Source organism: Nannospalax galili, unplaced genomic scaffold (assembly GCF_000622305.1).
Source record: "Nannospalax galili isolate Female #2095 unplaced genomic scaffold, S.galili_v1.0 scaffold527, whole genome shotgun sequence".
Taxonomy (NCBI): domain Eukaryota; kingdom Metazoa; phylum Chordata; class Mammalia; order Rodentia; family Spalacidae; genus Nannospalax; species Nannospalax galili.
Window position 1 is genome coordinate 36,343 of NW_008355476.1, and position 16,842 is coordinate 53,184.

A 16,842-nucleotide genomic window follows, 5' to 3' on the forward strand; every position below is an offset into this window, starting at 1 on the left:
ATACAATTAAAAAAAAATATGAGCTGGTGTGGTGGTGCACACTTTTAATCCCAGCACTTGGGAGGCACAGGCAGGCGGATCTTTGTGAGTTCAAGGCCAGCCCGGTCTACATAGTTCTAGGACAGCTGGGGCTACAAGGAGACCCTGTCTCAAAAAGACAAAAAACAAAACAAAACAAAACAAAAACTATAACCCTTTATGGTGATGTTTCAGTACTAAAAAAAAAAACAAAACAGGCAGGCGGATCTTTGTGAGTTCAAGGCCAGCCCGGTCTACATAGTTCTAGGACAGCTGGGGCTACAAGGAGACCCTGTCTCAAAAAGACAAAAAACAAAACAAAACAAAACAAAAACTATAACCCTTTATGGTGATGTTTCAGTACCAGTAGATATTTCAGCTTGGTGTTTGTGCAGTCTAAGTATGCTTTTATTCCAGATCATATAGAGCAGTTAAAGCAACTAGAATGGCATTTTTTGAACTGTATTGTAAAATAATAAAAGGTAACAATAAAAAAAAAAGTAGTAAAAGTATTTGCCATTTTAGAAAAAGTATTATTTGCATTCACCCCAGACTCTAGGAGCTCTGAGACCCAAGCACTGTTCTGGTGCTACCATCCTCTGCCTCTCTGTCCTGGAGGACCTACCTTTTCTAGCATTTCTGGCAGCCCTCTTCCCTCTCCCATAGTCTCTTGCAGCCCTGCCTCACCGGATCTAGCTGAAAGGCAAGTGTAGCATCACAGGCACCATGCCCCCAAAGAAAATTCCCATGCCAGCCCCCACCCCTTTCTCCAGCACACTCCTCTGGAGCTTGACTCATGAGCACCAGACCTTCTCTCACCTGCCTGCTCTATATCTAGCCTGTGCCCCTAGCAAGCATCTCAAGGCAGAAGCCTCCATTTTCTACTCTCAAACCCTGTCTTCCTGTTATTCCTCTGCTCAGTAAACAAGTAGGTTCTTGTTGCCCAACACCTATCACATTATCCATTACACTTTTTTTCTCCCCTCATGGACTTCATCACTCATGACTGGACAGCCTATCTACTTAGAGCTTTTGTCCATTTTATTCCCAGCATCTAGATGGGGCCTGGCATAGCTGTACTCAATATGCATTAGTTTAATGAATGTATCAAGGGTCTGTTTGGATTAAATCCATTGTATTCTGTGACCTGGAACCACACTTTAAATAACCAGGGACTCCATGTGTTTAAGGCCTTATCCTGCAGCATGTACATACCAGAGCCCAGTTTAGCCCAGGCCTTCTGACCAGCACCACCTAGAGCCCTGAGAATCCAGTCTCATGTTTCTCCCTAAAATGAGCAAACCAGTCAGCTCCTTCCCATGATGGCCCTACAGGTAGAGCCGTGACAGGACCTAGTCTTCCTTACCACAGTGCACCCGTTGTAGAGGTTATGCTGGTCCTTGTGGGCATGAGCACAGAAGTCCATGCAGGCTGTGACACCAGAGAAGGGTCGCCCTTCCTTCAGCCCCAGGCGGCAATCGATCGCTACTTCCTCATTGGTTACCTGTGTGAATAGCCAAAAAAGCTGTTCAGAAGATCTGAAGTGACTGCACCTGGAGGCCAGGTCTTAGAGGGAAGCACATTAAGGATCATAGCTGTCTTGTGAACCTGGACCGCAGGAGGAAGGTTTTCTGGCCGAGAGACCCCAGATACAAAAGAATGTCTATCAAGCTGCACAGAAATCACTCCCTTCTGGGTTATCCTAAGCTTTTCTGAAAGATGCTGGGTGGGAGAGAAGCTTAATCCTCTGCAGGGGGAACTGGGCCAGAGGTGCTAGAGGACCACCAGGGGAAGGGGAAGATAGGGAGTTTGGGATAGATGGCATTGGGTACAGTCAACTTGTGTAATCAAAGTGTCTTAATCAAAGCACCACACTTCCTCCACTCCCAGGCTGAGCCTTCTGTGACAGCACAAAAGGCACCTCGTAGAGAAAGGGCCAGGCCCAGTACCTGGTTCTGATAGGCCTGAGGAGCCAGTTGTTTGTACAGGGGAGCTACTTCAGTGGCCAGGTCCTGGAAACTATTCCGGAGCACTTCTTCCTGCAGAGAGAAGAACAGTCATGCATATCTAGAATGGCCCTGCCTAGCGAACTTCATGCTAGAAATGAGAACCACTGCCAGGTGCCACCAGGAAGGCAGGTAGCAGGTGCCATCAGGGTTTCAGTGTTCCCTCTACTGTGTCCATTTTAAATTTGGGGATACTGAGGCTTATCAGAAGCAGTCAATGCAAGAAGGTGCAGTCATCCTAATCAAGTGTCTGCTCTACTAGGGAGCACACAGCCCCATTCAGTCTGGGACAATCAGCAGGCTCTGGCCTTCAGAGCTGAACACTCTAGATCACATGTGTGGTATGGCAGGTAGGAAAATCCCCTGAGCAACAGGTGTGAATTCTTTTTCCCATGTTAGAGAAAGGAAGGCAGAAGGAGACAGGACTCTGCTGAAATTCACAGTCAGCTTGGCCCAGGACCTATCACTAGCCAGGTGTCAGACAAACACAAAAGCTCTGACTGTGAGAGCCCATAGAAATGGAAGTTAATTGTGAAGTGGGTCCCTCAGTGGCTCCATGTGATTCCTGCACCAGAAAGCAGAGAATGTCCCCAGCATCAAGAAAGCTCCACATTGAGTGGTAGCTACTTTGTTACATGTAGCGGAGCTTCTGTTGCCTCTCTGGCCTGCCAGTGGCCAGTAGGGCTTGCAGTGGTTAGAAGAGGCCATGAGCATGGGCACAGGGTGTTTATGAAGAAGGAAGCAGGATGAAGCAGCAAGCACACAGGGTAGAGATGGAAATGGAGAATGGCTCAGCCACCCACTAGCGGGGTGTCAGAGCCTAACCATTGCCCTGAATGCTGTCAGAGACTGCCATCAGCACAGCAGGTCCAAAGTGACACAACACCAAGGTGAGACTCATAAAGCAGAGGCCTGGGGTGGAACCTTGCCTTCACCATAAACTAGCCTTGAGTAGGTACACTTTAATACATTCAGGCAAAACACCACTCATCTGTAAAGTAACAGTGCCTAGGTTACTGGGCAGTCCTGAGATACCTGTGGTACTCAGCACAGTATTTAGCATACAGCAAAATACACAGGACATGGTGGTTGACAGAACCAGAGATGGATACTAGAGAAATTAAGTCAGTCTTTTTAATTAAAAAATTTTACTTTTATTATATATGTATGGGTATTTTGCATGAATGTATGAAAGTGTACCTACTTTATGCAATGCCTGGAAGGTCAGAAGAGGGCATTGGATCCCCTGGAACTGGCATTATGGACAGTTGTTAGCTACCATGTGGGTGCTGGGAACCAAACCTGGGTCCTCTGCAAGAGCAGCAAGTGCTCTTAACCACTGAGCCACCTCTCCAGCCTGAGCCAATGTTTTTTCTTCTTCCGGGTAATTCTTAGGTCCTGGAGTTCCTCCTCATTGAAACAACTGTATTTACTGCTTCAGGAAGAAGGGATCTTAGCTTAAGTATCTAGTATTAAATCACTCTACTTTAAGCTTATAAAATTGTCTAAAAGGATTTTTTGGGGAGGGATTCTGAATTTGAAAATGGTTCTTTTTAACGATTTACTTTTATTTATGTGTATGTGTGTATGTTAGTGAATGGCATGTGTGAATATGTGTGTGTGTCCATGGAGACCAGAAGGGGACATGAAATTGCCTTGGAGATAGAATTATAGGCAATTGTGAGCTGCTCAACATGGGTGCTAGGAAATGAACCTGGTCCTCTGAAAGAGCAGCAAGCACTCTGAACTGCTGAGTCCTATCTAGCCTGCCCAAAATGGTTCATTTTACTTATGAAGAACAAAGCTTGGAAGATGTATATGTGGGCAATGGAGCAGTGAAGAAATGCCCAGCAGATGTCCCTGTCCTTAGTAAAGCTTAGTTGTGCTGGATAGCTTTAGCGTCAACTTTACATACCTGGGTTGAGGGAGCCTCAATTGGGGAATTGCCTCTATTGGACTGGCCTGTGGCCATGTCTGTGGGGCATCTTCTTGATGAGTGATGTGGGAGGGCCCAGGCCACTGTGGGTGATGCCACCCCTGGGCAGGTGGGCCTGTGTTGTTGCATAAGCAAGCAGGCTGAGCAGGGGCCAGGGGAGCAAGTCAGTAAGCAGAGTTCTCCATGGCCTGTGCTTCAACTCCTGCCTCCAGATTCCTGCTCTGAGTTCCTACCTTGGGCTCCCTCAGTGATGAGCTGTGACCCAAGAGATGTAAGCTGAATAAATCCTTTCCTTTCCAAGTTGGTATTGGTCAGAGTGTTTTTGTTACAGCAATGGAGAAGCAAACTAGGACATTAGTCTTTCTGGCATTTGGAGCTTCAAGCTTTGTAAGGTTGATCTTAACCACCGAGCCACCTCTCCAGTCTGAGGTGGCTGCATCAAGATGCCTGCCTGTATCCCAGCAGAGGGACCAGTCTACTAACTACCCCTGTAGGAGCACAGGCAGGAGGGAAGAGGTCTGGAGGTGGAAGACAGTGTGCTCAGAGGCTCTGCTTTGTGTTTGGAATTCTGAGATCACCTCTTGCTATGGCCATCTCAATACAGGGCACTGAAAATATGGCAGTAGGGAAGTGGCCTGAGCTGATACTCATGGTTCCTATATTCTTGGTGTAACCTGTAGGAAAGATCCTGAGGCCTTTGTCCTGTCTTCACAGGGATGAGAGGCTTATGAGCGAAGGGCATGGTGAAGCGCCACAGAGACATCATAGCTTATGGATATATGTGTAGACCACCACCCAGTACCCAAGGACAGGCCCCCGGCATGGAGACGAGGGCCTGGCTCTGGGCATGGATGCCCAAAATGTCTGCCCAGCAGCTGGGTGGGACACAGGATACTTCACCAAATCCAGCAAAGATTTACAGGGTCACCCACAGACAGAAGGGTCCTCTTCCTGCTATATGGTCTACACCCCAAAAGATGTACCAGAAAGAAATGACCCTTCAAGAGGATCAAATTCAGATGAGAAAGCTGAATATACTTTTTTTTTTTTTTTTTTTTTGTTTTTTTGAGAGAGGGTCTCCCTGTAGCCCCAGCTGTCCTGGAACTCACTATGTAGACCAGGCTGGCCTTGAACTCACAGAGATCCGCCTGCCTCTGCCTCCCGAGTGCTGGGTTAATACACTTTAAGTACTCAGAATAATTACTTTAAAGTGACTGTTTAAATGGTAAGAGTCTGAGGGACTTCTAGCTACATCTAATTTTCCACACTTCCTGCCACACACTTCATTTCACAGGAGGGTAAGGCTACTGAGAAAAACCAAAGTTAAGCAAGTTACATTTTCTGTATCTGTTCTGGTGTGGCTTTTAAGGACCCAGTTGGGAAAGGATGAGGAGGGCCCTGCACGCTCTGCTCACCTCCTTGGGATTGTCCCCTACGAGTCGGAACTTGCGTGGTGTCTTGCTCCGAGCATACTTGCAGCCATTGAAGTACATACTCCAAGAACATCCAAAGGAGAAGGAGGCACCACAAGTGTTGGGGTCTTTGCCTTGGCAAGCGCAGGTTCGGCTGCAATGTACGTCACAGGTCAGGCATACCAATGTGATCTCACTTTTTCTGTTATCTTTTTCTCACCCTCAAGGAGAGGCCCTGCAGGGGTCTGGTATTCACCAGGCTCCCAGTGACCAGGACTTATCCTTCCCAGCCCAACTCCTTCAAATTTTCTGATGCAAAAAGCATTTTCAGCAGTTTGCTTAGGTCCCAGCCCTGGGGCTGATCTTCTCAGGGTCTGCTATTAGGAGAAGCACATGGTTTAAGAAAGGACTAGAATCTAGTCAAAGTTCAGGAAGGTTCATGCTTTACTTTAATTCCAATACCCCACGCCAGCTCCATTGCAGACCCCCAAGCAGGAAACACTCTGAGCCTGGGGTTTGAACATGCCTGCTTCTTAGAGCTCAGAAGTTGATAGGCCTTGAAGCCAACACTCACATTAAATTCAACACTCAATAAAATCTGCAGACAACCCAAAGTTTCCTCAGTTGGGATTGGATAAACATTATGACAATCCACATAGTGGAATCACACTTAATGATCAGGAGTGAGATACTGACACATGTCAACACAGGTGGCCTCTGAATGCTCATGCATGGTAGAACATGCCTGTTGAGAAGGCTACAAACCATTGGATCATTCTTGTAGAGGCAAACTCAAAAAGAAGGGGGACACTGAAGGGAAAGGATTGCAGGTAAGGGTACGGGGGAGGGGGGGAGAAAGAAATGTGATGGAGCTATTCTGTGTGTTTAAAAAATTTTTAAATGAGAGAGAGAGAGAGAGAGAGAGGGAGGATGAATATGATATGTGGACATCGAAGGACAACTTGTAGGAATTGTTCTCTCCTCCCACTGTGTGGGTCCTGGGGATTGAACTCTGTCAAGGCTTGGCAGCAAGTGCCTTTAACCACTGTGCCATCTCACTGGCCCCTGTTGTCTAGCTTGACTGGGGTCCTGGTGGCTATTTGACTATAGACATTTATTAAAATCCTCCAGAAAATCCTCCAGATTATACACCTAAAGGATAACTTGATTGAAAATAAATACACCCTAATGAAAGAATGGTGTAAACTCAATAAAGGTAGGTTTGGTAAATACCAATAGCACAATATCTGTGGGCTACACATAGTTTTTACACACTTGGTAATGTTGACTTGGGGCTTAACAGAAAAGCTGAGCCAGGGCCAGAACCCTGAATTCCTACGCCTGCTGCCCAGGGGCCTGTGGAGACATTGGCCCCATTGCCCACCCACTGCCATTTTGTCACATACTCATCATTGAGGCCACATCTCCGGCTGGTGGGGTTCCCATACTTCCGGAGGGTATCAGTGAGCTCCTGGTACAGGGTGTCTCCAAGGCTTCGAGGGATGCCCTCCCAGGCCAGGATCAAGATGACAATCACAGCATTCTGGCAGTGGTGGCCTGCTCGGTGCCGTACCAGGCACAACAGCTTCTCCTCCAGCGTGTGTCTGCGGATCACCTGCACAGACAAAGTCCCAAGAGTCTTTACCTACAGAAGCAACACAACTCATACCCCTGCTCACTGTCCCATAGACCTGGGGTGTGGGGTTTTACTGCAATGCAATTAGGAAACAAACACAAAATTTTAAAAGAGCAAAATAAAAACCAATTACTATAAAGTTTAAGACATTGGTGACTGATACAGACATGTAAGTGAAAAATCCTAAATAAAACTATAAAAAAGAAAAATAATGTTTATCAGCAGTATGTTTTGTTTTATTGTGAGTAATTGTATTTGTTTATTGTAAAGGTGGACATTTAGCATTCAGTACAGTTTTCAATAAAAAGTAATTAAAATTTCAAAAAAACCAACAACATAAAAACTGTATGCCAAATATAGTCAGGAGCTTCATGAAACATTTGCAGAGAAAATTCAGTAACCTGTGTGTATTTAGTTAAAGAGCAGGGGCACCACACTGTGGAGAGCAGTTTGTGTTCCCTCTAAAAGCTATGCACAGAATTAATGTGCTATCCAGCAATTCTGTAGATGTGGAGGTTAGGAAGTGCCAGGGCTGCAGAGATAGGTTTACACCTACCACTCAGCCTGGATAGGTGGCACAGAAAGGGAGTAGCCAGGCAGGCAGTACCAACAAGGAAAATAGGCCTGAGGCATGGCCGGGCATGGTGGGGACAGTTGTTCAACAAAACTGGGAGGCACAGCTCCTCCTCAGGCACACAAGAGAATCCCAGTCCAGTGCTGCTAGCTCTTCCAGTTTCTAAGAAAAAGTGGAAATGCAGAAGTTTACATGAAAATGCCCTATCCTCTTTTTTTGAGATAGGGTCCCACTATGTAACCCTGGCTAGCCTGGAACTTACATACTATCTACATAGCAGGTTGGTCTTGAACTCTGAGATCCATATGCCTTTGCCTCCAGAGTGCTGGAACTAAAGCCATGTGCCACATATCCAGCTGAAAACCTTTAAAAAAGTTTTAAATTTATATATATGTACCTGCATGAGTTTAGCGTGCACCACATACATGCAAGTACCCACAGAGGCCAGAAGACAGTATCAGATCTCCTGCAGCTGGAGTTATAGCCAGTTGTAAGCTGCCTGATGTGGGTGCTGGGAATCAAACCTGGACCTTCTTCTGCAAGAGCAGCAAGTGTTCTTAACCTCCTGCCCCCAAACTCCCTCTTTGAAGTCGTGAATACCACACTCTATTTGTTTGAAAATATGCAGAACATAAAATCTGCATTGTGCTGTGCAATCACCACCACCTTTAGAACTTTTATTCCCTCTAAAACTGAAACTTCATTCATGAAACAGTAACTCTCTAGTCTTCCCTTCTGATGCCCCTGGCAACTACCATTCTACTTTTTTTTTGAGACAGGGTCTCTCCCTGTAGCCTCAGCTGGCCTGGATCTCAGAGATCTGCCCGCCTCCCAGCTGCTGAAATTAAAGGTGTGAGCTACTACAACCAGGATTCTACATTAAAAAATATATATTTTATTTATTATTTTTATTTTATGTGTATGCATGTATTGCCTGCCTGCATGTAGGTAAGTGTACCCATGTAGTGCAATGCCCGCGGAGGACAGAAGAGGCTGTTGGAGCCCCTGGTACTGGAGTTATGGAGTTGTTAGCTGCCATGTGGGTGCTGGGATTCAAACCCAAGTCTTCTGCAAGAACTGTCAGTGTTCTTAACTGCTGAGCCACCTCTCCAGCCCGGATTCTATATATTTTTTAATTACAATTTTTTCTTTACATTTGTGTGTGAGTGCGCATACTTGTAAACATATGTATATGGGCCTACATGTAGGTGAAAGGGTAATTCTTGGGAGTTCCTGGTTCTCTACTGCCACCTTTTGGGATCTGGATATCTCTTTGTGAACTCTTGTCAGGTCTGGGAGTCTGAGAGTAAGGGTCTCCACTAGTCCCTGTTCCTTCTAACCTTTTTCTCTCCCCCCGCCCCCACCCAGGGCTGGGACTTAAATCTAGGACCCTGTACATGGTAAGCAAGTGCTCTGCCACTGAGCTATATTCCCAAACCCTTCACCTTTCTACTTTGTCTGATTTGACTCCACTAAGTACCTCATGTAAGTAGAATCACAGGAACTACCATTCTGGTGACTGGTATTGTTCTCAAGGTGATCCAGCTACATTATAGTGTCAGAATTTCCTGAAAACATTAAAAGATACTCTGCATACTAAACAAGGGGGCGGGTAATACTGCCTCCCTTAAAAGTCCTCAGCATTTTAATTTTTGAAAGTTTTGGAAATCAGTAACACAGGAACTAAGTAAGTATCAATCAAATGCTGTGTCAGGACTCCCTGTATGGTTGCCTGGTTCCCTATACGCTATGGGGAGGCCTATCATGGACATGGATGTATATCTGCAGATACTGATGGCCCCTGGACTGTGGTTCTCTAGGCACTATGGTCAAACTCTGCTCACTTGTCTCTCTATGGCTGATGTCATTTTCCGGATGGATTCTTTGGAAAGATACCACCTTACCGCATTAGGCAAGGCCCACCTCCCACAAGGGTGGAGAACATACTTCTTCACACCTGTGAATGAACTATGAAGCACCAGGTTCTTTGTTTTGTATAATCCTACAATAATGGCTGAAAACTGCTAAGAACAAGCATGTGGTAGTTCAAGTTCAGACACCTTTGATTTTCACCAAATACAAATGTGCAGAGGCCCCTATACCAATGAAAAAATGTCAACTGTACAGATGGACAAGTGTGGCCCACAGCCACCCTCTGGAGGGAGCTCAGCCAGCCTCAGAGACATTCCTCCAGCCTTTCTGCCTTAACTCACAAGACCTCACCAGGAATGCTTCTACCCCCTCTGTGGGCCACTTAATACCTGTGGCCCTAAGCATGTCTACTTTCCAGGCAAACTCAGCCTATCCCTCAGCTCCGACAGCACCACACCTTCCCTTGGTTAAACCTTATGTTCTCTGCTCTCCATGACCTTACTTCCAGGGTCCCTAAGGCACTGAACATTGAGACTTGTTTGCCACATGTACCTATTACTGAGAGCCCAGAGTGTGCTAAGTCAGTTCTGCAGTAGCAGATGCCTCACTGTTTCAAGAGTTCTGTGTGGGCCACATAAACTGAGGTCTGTTTTAGTGACATTCTCCCTGCTGAGCTGCTCAGGCTTCCTGGCAGGAACAGCAGTTCAGAGGCTGAGAAGAAGCAAGCCTGATCACCATGCTGTTCAGAGGTTTCACCTTGTCAATCAGGTTGGCTTGCAGCAGGTCAATCTTCAGTGTCCTCCCTGGCATCCATTCAGGGGACAGGAGCACTGGCCACTCAGGCACACAGAGAAAAGGGTGGAGCCAGAGTCTGTGGGGGGCCCAGCAAGGGGTCAGCTAACATCTCCAGCTCTCTCCTTCCTATACCTACAGCCCTGACCCAGGGATCACACAAACTAAATATAACAATTAAACACAGTTCCTGATTGCCCACGGTTCAGGTACTGGCATGCAAGCAGGATAAACACAAGCAGCTGCCATGGGGGGACAATGACCCTAACCAAGCACCAGGCACTGGCTTCAGTCCCGATGGTAAACATGACTGCTTCTTACACACCTGCCCTTCACAGGCCTGCAACCTGTTCTACCATGTGAGCCCAACAGATGAGGAGGGCCAGGCACAGCTTAGCTGTAGGGACTCAACACTCACCCACTTGGCAATGGGACACCCTCGGGAGCTCTTCCCCTCCTTCCCTGTGTAGATGACCTTCTCAATCCGGATGGCTTTCCCCTTTTCTCCAGACCTAAAAAGGGAGACAGAAGCTGCCATCAGCACAGTGAAGACTAAGAGCAGAAAACTGAACAGGACAAGGCAGGCCCCAGGGTGCCATAGCTCTGGCTTCTAGCTACTGAGGGGGCAACAGAGAAGAAGAAAAGGTTCAGAGGCTCTGAAGGCACAGTGACTACATTCCCAAGTCTTGGCTCACCTGCTCCTCCTCTGCTCCTGTCCTCCTGGCCTGTCTGTTTACCAGGCAGAGGGGCAATTAGGCAGAATAGTCCCTGATTACTAATGACTTTGGGTCATTACTAATGAAGTTTGGGTTCAGAAGGGGCCTGAACCCAAAGGCTAAACACAGGCATTTGCACCCATTCCTGTTGGCTGAGCAACCACAAGTTAGCTTTTTTTTTTTTTTTTTTTCTTCTTTGAGACAGGTCTCCCTGTAGCTCCAGCTGTCCTGGAACACACTATGTAGACCAGGCTGGCCTTGAACTCACAGAGATCCACCAGCCTCTGCCTCCCGAGTGCTGGGATTAAAGGCGTGTACCACCACGCCCGGCTACAAATTAGCTATTTATAAATTCAATATGTAAATGAAAGTAAGGGAGACCCTTATTGACCTCTTGTAACCACTCCAGTTGATCTCTGAATACAAGGATGTTGGGGGAGTGACCCTGCCAAACACAAAAGGCCTCTGGCACCATCTACTCAACCACACCACAGTCAATGGAGATATAACAATGACTACAGAGTTGAACTGACTTAGTCAGGTCCACACAACTACATAGGGCAAAGGTGGTTCAAATACAGCCTGGGCAGTCAGATAGATTGGGTTTGAGGGCCAGGTCAGTCACTTTCTAGATATATAATCGTGGACAATTACTAAGTTTCTCTGAGCCTAGGTTTTCTCCTCTTTAAAATGGAGATAAAAACAGCTCCTACTAGGTCTGGAGAGATGGCTCAGTGGATAAGAGCACTTGCTGCTCTTGGTTTTCAGCCCTCACATGGCAGCTAACAACTGCCCGTAACTCCCATTCCAGGGGATCCAATGCTTTCTTCTGGCCTTTGCAGGCACCAAGCACACATGTGGGGCATATACATACATGCCAGCAAAACACAGGAAAAAAAAAAAATCTTTGAGGGGCTGGAAAGATGGCTCAGTGGTTAAGAGCACTGACTGCTCTTGCAAAGGACCCGTGTTTGATTCCCAGCACCCACATGATGGCTGAGAACCATTCTTAACTCCAGTTCCAGGGGAATCCAAAGCCCTCTTCTGATCTCCGCGGCATTGCACGGCATGGGTGCATTCACATACATGCAGGCAATATACTCATACACATAAAATAAAAATAAAATATTTTTAAAAATCTTTGAAAGAAATAGCTCCTATCTCCTAGGCTTGGTAGTGTACATATAATTAGTGCTTTAAAGTTCCTAGGATGAGGGAGGAGTCAAGAAATCGCTTTAATAACATAAAAGTCATCTTCCTTTTAATCGGTTTTTAGTATCTTCTACAAACAAATGTCACTTGCTACCCTCCATTATGAACCTGTACAGTCTATCCAGTCTTGTCTGTCTCTCTGAACTGGCCCAGTGCCCCTATCATGCTATAAGAGTTTTTGCTCTCTTCTGGACATCACTGAAAATATTCTTAACAATCTCTGAAGCTGGCTGGCACTGGGGACAGACTTCCTTATTTTGAAGGGTACTATTGAGGATCTCCTGTTCTAAGGGCCTTTTAGCCAGACATCAACTAACTTACTAACTGCATTTTTAACATATAAGGAGACAGATGACTGAAGAGTTTTCTTTTTATCAATTAAGATGGCATTTAAAAAAATGTGTATATGTGTCTGCATGAAGTATGCACATACGTGTGAGTGTGCATGCCTGTGAGCAAAGGGAGAACAAAGAGGATACTGGCTCCTATGGAGCTGGAGTTCCGGGCATTTGTAGGATGTCTGGTTTCTCATGTGGGTACTGGGATCCAAACTCTGATCCTCATGATTGTGCAGCTAGCACTCTTAACTGTTGAGCAATTTTTTAGTTTCAACATGGTATGCTTTTTTTTTTGAAAATCTCCCTGTAGTCCCAGATGTCCTAGAACTCATATGTAGACAAGGCTGGACTCAATCTCACAGAGATCTACCTGTCTCTGCCTCCTGCATGCTGAGACTAACAGTGTGCATCACCACACTTGGCTATTTAACAGACTGTCTCAATAAAAACAAAAAAAGTCTTTGTATTTCTGTAATGAATTCAGTTTGATTCTGGCAGTTGTGGTGAATAGCTTGTTGACAACTAGACACACCTGGGTGAGGGAACTTCAGCTGAGGAATTTCCTCCATTGGGTTGGCCTGTGGCCATGTCTGTGGGGCATTTTCTTGATTGTTGAGTGGTGCCACACATGGGCAGGTGGTCCTGCGTTGTATAAGAAAGAAGACTAAGCAGGCCAGCGGAGCAAGCCAGCAAGCAGCGTTCCCCCATGGCCTGTGCTTCAGCTCCTGCCTCCAGGTTCCTGCCCTGAGTTCCCTCAGTGATAAACTGCGACCTGGGAGGTGTAAGATAAAATAAACCCTCTTCCCCAAGTTGTTTTTGGTCAGTGTTTTGTCATGGCAAAAGAAAGCAAACTAGAACAGAATTTCATTTAAATATACTATTTAATAAGGCATAATGCTATCACAGTTTTTACTGTCTTAGAGTACCCTTTGTTATCTCATCAGCTCTACTTCTAGGAATCACTACCTCCAAAAGAGCAGGACATAGGCACCAGGCTTGGCTGTTGCTCAGTGGTATAGCAGTAGGCATTATTAATCCCACTTAGTCCAAAATTTCTCTACATACCTAAGTATATATTTATAAATGCTTAGAAAAATAAAAACCTTTAAAAAAGTGCTTTGTGGGAAGAACAGAAGCTGAGAAATTTTACTCATTCGGCACTTAGCCTTTTAGTTGGCTAAGTTTTTTCATTTATTTATGTTTATTTTATGTGTATGAGGATTTTGTGTACATGCACCCATTTGTGCAATGCCCACAGAGGGCAAAAGAGGGCACTGGATCCCCTGGAACTGGAATTAAGGACAATTGTTAGCTGCCCTGTAGGTACTGGGAACTGAACCTGGGGTCTCTGTAAGAACAGCCAGAACTCTTAATCTAAGCTATCTCTCAAGCCCTAGTTGGTTGTTTGTTGAGGAAGGGTCTCACTGAGTAGCTCTGGCTGGCCCGGAACTCAAAATCATCACGGTTTCAGCCTCCTAAGGTTTGGGATTACATGCAAGTGCCACCATGCTCTGCCAATACCTAGACGTTGTTTAAAAAAAAAAAGCCTCCTTGCTTCATTTTTGTCATGGAAAAAGGGAAGAGTTTCTTTCCCAAATGCAGAGCTAAGTTTAGTCTCCCTGCAGATCTTAGGGAAGGGTAAGAAGTGCTTCAGTTACTGCCACATTAGCAGGGGAAGGTTATGAGTCCCTGTAGGAACTTGGAGCTGCGATGCAGTGTCTCTATAGCATTACCACACACTAATGCTTTAGTTTGGAGCCTGGACAACTCTCAGTTCTACAAGCTTTATCAGGACATGGCCCACAAGGTCAGGCCTGGGACCTGGATTTGTCTGGGGATCCCTGTTGGGAGACCAGCCTGAGGTGGCCACACCACTCTCAGTGAGAGGGACTATCATGTTCCCCACCTCCTTTCTCTACCATTGTGTGCTAGTGAAAAACATCCTGCAGTGAGCCTCACATTAGAGATCAAATGAAAGAGCCAAGGACTCCTGATCAGCTACACCCTTTAAAAAAATTTTTTTTATTGATTATCTTATGCATATGAATGTCCTGCCTGCATGCATGTAAGTGCACCTATGTTGTGCAACCCCATGGAGGTCAAGAGAGGGCATCAGATCCCCTGCAACTGGAGTTACAGAAGGTTGTTAGCTGTTATGTGGGTACTGGGAATCAAACTCAGGGCCTCTGCAAGAGCAGTCAGTGCTCTTAACTGCTAAACCATCTCTCCAGTCCCACCCCTTTTATAATCTTTTTGACATTTATTTATTGTGGGGGGGGCAGGAGAGTCATGGTGTGAGAGTGTGTGTAGAAGTCAGAGGACAACTTGCAGGAGTTGGTTCTCTCCTTTCACCACGTAGGTTTCAGGTTGCTAGGCTTGACAGCAAGCACCTTTACCCACTGAGCTATCTCAAGGGCCCTCTTTTTCCTCTTAAAACAAAACTGGTTGTTTCTGTATTTAAAGATAACCAACCAAGGGGCTGGAGAGATGGCTCAGCAGCTAAAAGCATTTGCTGCTCTTGCAGAGGACCCAGGTTTGGTTCCCAGCATCCCCATGGCAGCTAACAATCATCTGTAACTCTAGTTCTAGGGGATTCGACACCTTCTTCTGACCTCTGAAGGCACTGTACACATGTATGCACTTACATACATGCTTACAAAATACTCATACACACACACACAAACACATACACAGAAAAAAAATAAAGACAACCAAGCACCCCTGCTTTAGTTCTTTCTCCTTAAAGGTCTTACTTCCTGGCCTCTTCTGAAGAGGCCCATCTGGTATGACCTCCCGTCTAATGAGTTTGTAAAGGACAGGCTGAAGCCTCACTCCGAGGAAAAGTTTAGCTCATGGTTCTTGAAGGATGGCCCCAGGATCAGCAGCACAGGACTCACTGGAAGCTGGGCAAGTAGGGTCAAGAGGTAAGATCTCAAGTCCCAGCTCAGACCCACATGGGGCCCAGCATCTTGTCCTTTCACAAGCCCTTAGTGGTCAAATTTAAGAAGCGCTAAAGCTGGGCTTCCTTAGGGTTAGCTCTAGCACACTAATGAGATCAGTTCTGTCAAAGCTCAGAAGATGTGTGAGTGTAGTGTGGGTTCTCTACAGGGTTAGGCTGCATAGGATCCCTTTCCCAGCAGAGCTCCAGGCTCTGAGCAGACTGGAGCTTGACAATGAATTCTAACATTCTATGAACACCAGGTCCTAGTGCCCAGAGGTATGAAGCTATAAATATATTGGGATATTTTAGAATTTGCTCTCAACCCTGTCCCCTTCTCTATATCTGTACTCAAAAAAAGCTAAAAGCACCAGCATCTCCTTGATTTCGGTGTGTGTCCTCTCCCTGATGTTAGCCAGCTCCTGACAGTTTAGTGCTCCTACAAATAGTGGGGAGAAAGGTCCAGAGAAAGTCAGGTGGGACCATTCACAAACTCGACCCCTGCTCCCCACCCTCACTAAGGAATTTCTCTCATTCATTCCTCTCGTTGGTTCCAGAAAAGATCTTAGTAAGATGGCTGTAAGATAAAATCAGAGAAGAGAGGAAAGGGACAGATATGCTGGTATACAAAATATGGTGACCCTGGAGTATTTTGTCACATGGAGAAATCAGAAACATTAACTAAGATTCCTTAGGATTGTGACCAAAGGAAAAAAAAATCAGGAGTGATCTGAATAGCCTCTCACCCCCAAAGGTGAGATGTCACATGCCCCTTGGGGTGGGTATGTGGCTTGACTCTCAATTCACCGGCAACTTATTCCATGATTCAGAAGGTCCTGAGAATGAAAATAAGCTAGCTGCTGAGGAAAAGTGCAGTATTCCCGGCCCTGTGAGGGATTCCTCTTTCGGATCAGTTGGCTGTTCTTTTTAAAGCAATGAGGGAAAAAAATGCAATCTCAACTCTATTGCTCCCTCCCAATCCTCATTTCAGAATGTACTCTGCTACAATTACAAGTTGTTTAGAAAACTGCCTGGAAATCTTATAAAAGTATTGCCCCTTCCCCCGAAAAGAAAAACAAAACAAAACAAAGAAAATCAAACTAAAATTAAATACTGCTCCCAAATAAAACTTGAATATGTGGGGCTAGAGAAATGGCTCAGCAGTTAAGAGCACTTGCTGTTCTTGCAGAGAACCAAGCACCCACATGGCAGCTCACAACCATCTGTCAGCCCAATTCCAGGGGATCCAACACCCTCTTCTGCCCTCTTAGAGCACTGCATGCACCTACATGCAGGCAAAATACTCATGAACATAAAATACAAATAAATAAGAAAAAATTAAAAAATCTTGTACATGTGACTATTCTGAGACAAATGATGGTATTGCAATTC

General features: G+C 45.7%; 1 protein-coding gene across 2 annotated transcripts in view; it reads right to left on the reverse strand.

Moving 5' to 3' along the window:
- The window catches only part of Tet3 (tet methylcytosine dioxygenase 3), a 141,187-nt gene that overhangs the window by 16,061 nt on the left and 108,284 nt on the right, over positions 1 to 16,842 (reverse strand). For both annotated transcript variants that reach the window (XM_008852856.3, XM_029555981.1), the window contains exons 5-9: positions 10,665 to 10,758; positions 6,779 to 6,987; positions 5,376 to 5,526; positions 1,968 to 2,057; positions 1,385 to 1,522 (exon numbers count right to left, since the gene is read on the reverse strand). In XM_008852856.3, the coding sequence (XP_008851078.2) occupies positions 1,385 to 1,522; positions 1,968 to 2,057; positions 5,376 to 5,526; positions 6,779 to 6,987; positions 10,665 to 10,758 (682 nt within the window). The remainder of the gene's footprint in view (positions 1 to 1,384; positions 1,523 to 1,967; positions 2,058 to 5,375; positions 5,527 to 6,778; positions 6,988 to 10,664; positions 10,759 to 16,842) is intronic.